We start from the raw sequence: 7061 nt of genomic DNA on the forward strand, positions 1-7061 counted from the left end.
AATAACGGGTCATTGTGTCAAAGTAGTGCTTCCAAAGAAGGAAATACCCGCTTTCTTGGTTGCGATTCAACGCCGGAAGGTGCCTTGGAATGGAGCCACAGAATAACGGCCGCTGGCTATTGAGGTGGTGATGGACCAACACGGCAGCCAAGATCTCCTCCTCCTCATCGGCGGGGCGGCGAGGCGGCTTCTTGGTCGCGGCTGTGTCGGGGAGTGGGGGTGGGAAGCTTTCGGATCCCCGGCGGCGAGACGGCGGTGGCGGCGACGTGGGAGGTGGCGGCATTGTAGGGGGAGGAGGGGGGTGTTGCGTCACCAACAACTGGCAGAGGCACCGGAAAATGGGCGGCGGCGTCGACGACGAAGGAGGTGGGCGAGGGTTTGCTGTTGGAATGGAAGAGGATGACCAATGTGCCACCGACTAACGGGCCACAGGGAGGAGTAGGCGGGCGCCGCGCGCGTCCGCTTTGTGTCCGCGCCGACGCAGATGAAGCTCAAAATTGAATTGGGAATGAGTCGTCAGACGGACGAAAAATGGATGCGCGTCCGTTTGGGTCGGCGCGTTGGGCCGACTTTTCTGTCTGCGCCGACCCAAAACGGACGCGCTCGGACGAAATGGGCCGCATTGGAGTTGCTGTTAGGTTTGGCCCATCTCTCAATTCTGTGCGTCTTGCAGTTTTGCGCGCTTGGCCTGGCCTGAACGAGCCCACACGCACGCGCCCAGAGACAGACACAGAGAGGCGCGAGACGAGCAGGCGGCGCAATCCGCAAAGCCACCCGACGGCTTCCCTCCAACTGTAGCACCTAGCACGTCGCGCGCCGCCGGCTACTCGCTACAGGCCTACAGCCTACCCCCGACGCCCCCGACGACGGAATCGGTGGCGCGGCGCGACCTTCCACACAGCCATCCAGCGGGAAGCATTGCGGGTGCGGCCACCGGACGACACTCGCCAAATCCCCAATCCCGCCTCGGCCGTGCCGTGAGTTCTCCAATCTAGTTTTCAGTTCCCAGTTTCTAATCGGAGTAGAACCTGTGAATGTTCAAACGATCAGCTGGTGAGTTCATTGCTCTCTTTTCTTGCCACTTTATTTCGTGTAGGCATCAAAGATTTAGAGGTTCAGCGGGACTGTGAGAAATGAAGAAGAGCATGAATTTGAAAACGTTGTGGGATAGAGCTTCCAAGAAAAGCAAGATTGCCTCCACCTCGACGCCGAAACCCGCACCGATTGGAGTTGAAAGCCGGTCTCGGAACCAAGGCAATCCTTCCCCGTCAGATGGGCTGAGGGTCGTACCGGAGGATGATAAATCTGGTGACGACGAGTCCATTGCTTCAAACGCTAAGCAGTTGCAGGCCGAGGCTGAGGCTCTATATTTGTCCCGTTTGAAAACTTCAGTCCAGTGCCTGAGGTTCATCTTGCAGCAAGGCTTGCCAGTCCATGGACATCTTGAAAATGAAGGTAATGCAGGGAATTTTCTTGAGCTTGTGGATTGGCTGGCAGAGAGTGTTGAAGGAGTTAAAAGGGTGGACCTGAAGGATGCTCCAAGAAGCAGCGAGCTGTTGGACCAAAAGGCACATGAGCAACTCATCAACGCTTGTGCCGAAGAAACTACTAGGCTCATCATTGAAGATCTTGGTGATGGTTATTTCGCGGTGCTTGTTTATGAATCTCGCGATATGGAACAACAGGAACAATTGGCCCTTTGCCTGCATTATGTTGGTACAAAAGGAATGGCCGTGGAAAGGTTCCTCGGCATCGTCGGAGTTGAAGACACTACCCCTTTGACAATTAAAACAACAATTCAGAATCTTCTTATGGCACACTCTTTGAGCTTTTCTAGGGTCCGTGGGCTGGGATATGATGGGGCTTGTGCCATGAAGGGTTATCATAATGCTTTGAAGAAAATAATTGTGGACGAGTCCCCTTCTGCTTATTATGTCCATTGCTTTGCCCATCAACTTCAGGTAAATATGGTTGCTGTTGCTAAGCAGAATGTTCATGGCGGTTGGTTCTTTTATCACCTTCAATATTTGATGGATTTTCTTGTGATGTGCTGTGAAAAGATACGAATGCTTGGAGTAGCTCAAGCTGAGTATATTATCGAAACATTTGAACTGGAAGAAACTGAAGCTGAATATGATCTTGATCGAGAGAGCCTGGGAACACCCTGTGATACTCCTCGGGGATCCTGCTATGAAAATGTGATGCATGTTATCTCTTTATATCCTGCAATTTAGGAAATTCTCTGTACGATTGGGGATGAGCATAATGGCATAAAATCACTACGAGCTCAACAGGTGTCTTATGCATTCGAGACATTTGAGTTTGTCTTTATAGCACACTTGCTGCAAACTATATTTGAGTATACAGATGACTTATGCAGTGCTTTGCAAAAGAGGGATCAAGATATTGTTAATGCTATCAATCTTGTTAGCGTGACAAAGAAACTGTTGCAGTTACTGTGGGAAGATGGTGAATGGGAAAGTTTTCTTCAGAAGGTCACCTCTTTTTGTGTGAAACATGACATCGAACTTGTGGACATGGATGGTTTGTATGACCCGATCGGGAGATCTCCAAAGTTCTACGAAAAGGCCACGAATCTTCATTACTACCACGTTGATATGTTTTTGGATGTCATTGATAGTCAACTTCGAGAACTTGATGGCATGTTTGATGAGGTCAACACGGAGTTACTGATTTGCATGGCAGCTTTCAATCCCGCCGACTCATTTGCTGCTTATGATGAGGAAAAGCTGGTTAAGCTTGCCCACTTTTATCCCGAGGATTTTTCACAGTCTGAGTTGTTGCATCTTCCCTTCCAACTTTCAAACTTCGTTGATGATCTGCGTCTGGACAAAAGGTTTAGAGAAGTGAAGACTCTTGCGGAGCTTTCTATCAAGCTTGTCGAAACAAGGAAGGACCGTGTTTACAACATTGTCTACAGGCTTCTCAGGTTGGTGCTGATCCTTCCTGTAGCTACTGCCAGTGATGAGAGGGACCTGTCTTCAGTGAATTACGTGAACAATAAGGCGGTAAACAAGCTATCGGAGCAATGCGCGAATGATTGCTTGGTTACATGTCTTGAACGTGAAACCTTTGGGCAGGTGAAGGACGATGCCATCATATCTCGCTTCCGAGCTGTGAATAACCGCTAGTGTTGTGATTTTTATCTACTAGTTTGAATTCTCTCTGTATCAGTTGAACGAATGAGCCTTGAACCTTCATGTTTTCTTTATTGTTGAGTAGTCTGTGAACCTTTTATATTACTGTGAACAAGCTGTCAACCTTCATGTGTATATCATTTTGATTATGCATATGTGTTTTAGAATGTAACGTATCATAGAACTTTACGCGATTTTTATACTGGTATAAGACGTGGCATTCCTTCCCTGCGCTGGAAGTGGAAGTTTACAAGGTTTATTTCCAATCAAGCTTGAAGCTTGCTGGTGAGAGGAAGACAAAAAGGATATAGAAGCAGAGGAATGTAAGAGCTGTGGCTAAGCAGCCAGCTTGTCCACCCAGAACAAACAAGATGGCTGTGTTCTTGATTGGGAACACAAGACGCCCATGTACGCACCTCAGTAGCGATATTGGTCAGCAGATTCGAGCGTGCACATGTTGGTTCTCGGAGGGCTGTTCGATGGACATTTAATAACTTCCTCAAAACCATTGAGCATTTCTGCAGGGTATGATGGATGGACTCCAGCGCTGGGCAAATCATGATGGGTTTGACTGGAGGTTTTAGTTGTCATATTGTCCTTGGTGTTTAATCTGCCCATAGGCAATCCATGGAAATAATTTGTGTCCATGTGGTTCTTCCTCATACTGTATTTGTAAACATAGTAACCAGGGATTTTTGTTTTAACATTCCCAACTTAGTGGTACACATGGTGGCAAATGCATGCACGAGTATAAGTACTTTTTACACCATATATGACGGTTTCAACAAGTACCAGGAAAAGCAACAACAGCATGCAAAAACAAAACCAAGCATCCAGACATGAAAATGCAACAAACTCATAATTGATTGTCAAAGCCATTAAAGCAGATTGTGCATCCAAGACACACACGTTTGATACCGAATTCCAAATTACTCGAGGATGAAGTCTGACGATGGAGCAGGCTGTTTCAGTAAATCATCTCAGAGAACCTTGCACACACGGCCAAAACAGCTAAAGAACCTCCTATGTTCCCTGAGGGCTGCGAGTGAGCGAACCACCCCGGCGCTCCAACAAGGCAACAAAGCAAGGGACAGGGCGCGCATTCCGCTCTCACGAACTCGAGCTCGGTGATGCCTGCCTCAGCTTGGCTTGCAGAAACATGCCCATTTCATCTGCTATGCTCTTCTTTTTGGTCGCCATCTGCATATGAAGAATAGAGTGATCATCTGCCAAGGGGGGTTGTTGTACGGCATTCAGGTTAGGTATGTGCCTTGCAGTTGAGGAATAGCCCAGACACATGAATTATAACACATAATCATATTTAGCGCCGAGTGTTGAGTTCAGTGGAGGGGGATGTGAGTCGCAGTGTAGCTCAACATAAGTTGTGCCTTCCAAATAGAGATGACTAGCTAGCAATTTATGTGGCTATCATTATCAATATAAGACAATCCTATTACAGCATACACTGTCAAACAACTGATAATCAAATACTAGGTTCGTACCAGAGAATCACCAGATGAAAATTCGCCACAATAAAAAGGAGTTTGCTAACAGAGTAACACCAACTGCAAATGATAAAAGCTTCTGGCAAAATGACATTGGTGCTTTGTGCTGCTAGCCCCGAAGTTGTGTACTACATTCCACCAGACTATTGCACATTTCACACCTTGTGATTGACCAAAATATGCATAACTAATGTAAACTGGTACACAATGTCATATTTGTAACATGCTTAAAAGGAATAACAAAGCATTGGTAATGCTACCTATTGTGACCAGGTGCATTCTATGCCAATAATGGCGTCCCTAGATATTGCTCCATGTATTCTACAACTTAAATTAGAGAAACCCGAAGGCCTAATTTTTATTACGATACTGATAGTTTTTTTTGTAAGAACTGATACTAATATGATGAGCAGTTGCACTAACACGAATCATATTTGAAGGCACTGAATTATATCTTCCCATCAACTTGGTCAGTGACATGGTGCCTAAGGTTAATCTGGTGGCAACTGGCAACACAGAATTAACTTTTACAAAGAATGCTGTTGGTATGTCAACACAAGTCAAGACCTGAGCATATAAGATAAATTCGACCAAACCAAAAGGTTTGCATGTTACAAGCTTAAAGCACACATGCATAGATGAATGAAAACATTTCTCCTAAAAGTTTCGTCATGAGACCATTTCTACCTCACTCAACTAGAAGTTACTCAAGCTCAAAATGGCTTTATGAACTTCAGTATCTTCAGTGTTTCTACTCACATTCAGTTAGAATTTTAACAAAAAACAGGCTAACATTTGTCCTCCAGTTGTGCTAAAATGAGTAGCTACAAGAGCGGTGCAGTCAGTCAATATTACCTCAAGTAGTTCATCGAAGTTGGACTTCAGCAAATTAATTTTCCTTTCACAGTATTCTTTTCCTTGAGTCATAGTTTTCTGCACACAAGAAAAAAGAATCATACGACAGGCGGCAGATAAAATAAAAAAATAAATAAGATGTATCATTTGTGTATAAATATGGTTTACTTAGGGTACTGCGCCGCTCACTTGGTTCTAAAAGAGTGACCTAAATTACAGGCCAGGAAAACATGCATCTCATGAGCAACAGAGCAAGTTCTAAACTATGTCTCATTCACCAAGCACCCAATGGGCCACAAATCACTGGCAGCCAGAGTTCAAGTTGGGAGACCTTCACGATTAGCTTCTCCTCACCAAACAAGGCTGAACTTTACATGGAACAAGACAGGCCAATCAGCGCTTGGATGATTTCGGTGCAATAAATAGTGGAACTTTCATGGCAACTTGATGTTGTGTTGTTGATTGTGTGTTTTTCCTGAATATCAAAATGTCACCAATAACCGGCAAATACTATGTTTCTTTTTCCCTATATATCCGAAGAAGCTCATAAGCTCATGACCAGTTTGTATCATCATATTGAGAGATTCGCTGAAGTAGTGATGAACAAACTAACATGCTGTAAACTATTACAAACCCAATCATGTGCAAGATACCTCAATGTAGTAGCCGGTGCCAACGTCGACGAGGACCTTCTCGGCGTCGTCGAGCGTGCCGGGCACGTAGAGGGACGCCGTGAGCGGCACGAGCAGCTTCTTCCCTGCACACGCCGAGCCGCAGAAGAAAAGGTTAATCAAACCCCAGCGGAAAGGGCGAGAAGATGGAACGCTGTGGAGAATAGCGGGTTAGGGTTGGGTGAGGCGGTGAGCCGTGCCTTGGGGGCGGAGGGAGAGCTCGTGGAGGGCGGCCGTGGCGTTCTCGAGGCGGGTGGCGGCGGTGCGGATCTTGGATAGGCTGTCCTGGAGGAGATTGACCTCCAGATCGGTCTGCTCCTTGAGCGCCTTGAGCTGCTCCACGCTCAGCTTATCCACGTCGATGCGCGCGGGGCTCGCCATGGCTGCTTGCTGGCCGACGCCGGAGGAGGTGGGAGAGGGGGATGGGGGGAGAGGCGGCGGCGGTGGACTGGTGGGTAGGGAAGGAGAAAGAAGAGCCGAGACCGCGAGGGCGATCAGCAGACATAATCAACATCGTGGTTTACATAAAGAAATAAACTTTTCATGTAGTACAGGCAAATTCGCCCCTATAGCTCAGTGGTAGAGCGTCAGTCTTGTAAACTGAAGGTCTGTAGTTCGATCCTGCATGGGGGCATGGCATCCTTTTTTTGTATGCGCTCGACTATTTTTTAAAGGACTAAGACAATTTGCCATTCACTTGCAACGATTTGTAATTTTTCTATATTCATAGCTGAAATATATGTTAGTTTTTTTAATGGTCCTTGCGGGAGAGAGTCTCCATCTGAATATTTCATTTATAGTTATCTATGAAACTTTATAACCTCTCATATGTTCTTTGATCATAGCTTTTCTGTTTACGTGGCATTCCCACA

The 7061-nt window shown here is 46.3% G+C and overlaps 2 protein-coding genes and 1 non-coding gene across 4 annotated transcripts; 2 read left to right on the forward strand and 1 right to left on the reverse strand.

Annotated features, from left to right (window-relative positions):
* Positions 1-724: 724 nt before the first annotated feature.
* LOC119269932 (zinc finger MYM-type protein 1-like) lies at positions 725-3281 on the forward strand. 2 transcript variants are annotated; one of them, XM_037551878.1, is made up of 2 exons: positions 725-977; positions 1097-3281. In XM_037551878.1, the coding sequence occupies exon 2, from the start codon at positions 1134-1136 to the stop codon at positions 2232-2234; it is 1101 nt and encodes a 366-aa protein (XP_037407775.1). In that variant the 5' UTR covers positions 725-977; positions 1097-1133; the 3' UTR covers positions 2235-3281. Both variants share the same exon structure in this region, with proteins under 2 accessions (XP_037407775.1, XP_037407784.1).
* Positions 3282-3947: 666 nt separating this feature from the next.
* LOC119269946 (probable prefoldin subunit 5) lies at positions 3948-6671 on the reverse strand. The gene is made up of 4 exons (XM_037551898.1): positions 6390-6671; positions 6172-6275; positions 5519-5596; positions 3948-4358 (listed from the first exon to the last, which is right to left on the reverse strand). The coding sequence occupies exons 1-4, from the start codon at positions 6568-6570 to the stop codon at positions 4269-4271; spliced, it is 453 nt and encodes a 150-aa protein (XP_037407795.1). The 5' UTR covers positions 6571-6671; the 3' UTR covers positions 3948-4268.
* An 80-nt stretch (positions 6672-6751) lies between these two features.
* Positions 6752-6823, forward strand: TRNAT-UGU. The gene has a single exon. It is a non-coding gene; the product is annotated as a tRNA-Thr (tRNA).
* The last annotated feature ends 238 nt before the right edge of the window (positions 6824-7061 follow it).

This window comes from Triticum dicoccoides, chromosome 1A, assembly GCF_002162155.2.
Source record: "Triticum dicoccoides isolate Atlit2015 ecotype Zavitan chromosome 1A, WEW_v2.0, whole genome shotgun sequence".
Classification (NCBI taxonomy): Eukaryota; Viridiplantae; Streptophyta; class Magnoliopsida; order Poales; family Poaceae; genus Triticum; species Triticum dicoccoides.

What these genes read in the sequence shown, in the direction of transcription:
- LOC119269932 (XM_037551878.1), top strand. Translation starts at nt 1,134, where the DNA reads ATGAAGAAGAGCATGAATTTGAAAACGTTGTGGGATAGAGCTTCCAAG.
- LOC119269946 (XM_037551898.1), bottom strand. Translation starts at nt 6,570, where the DNA reads ATGGCGAGCCCCGCGCGCATCGACGTGGATAAGCTGAGCGTGGAGCAG. An exon ending in GCTCTCCCTCCGCCCCCAAG is followed by an intron (nt 6,276 to 6,389) that starts GCACGGCTCACC and finishes CGGCGTGTGCAG; the next exon opens with GGAAGAAGCTGCTCGTGCCG. An exon ending in ACTTCGATGAACTACTTGAG is followed by an intron (nt 4,359 to 5,518) that starts GTAATATTGACT and finishes CTTCATATGCAG; the next exon opens with ATGGCGACCAAAAAGAAGAG.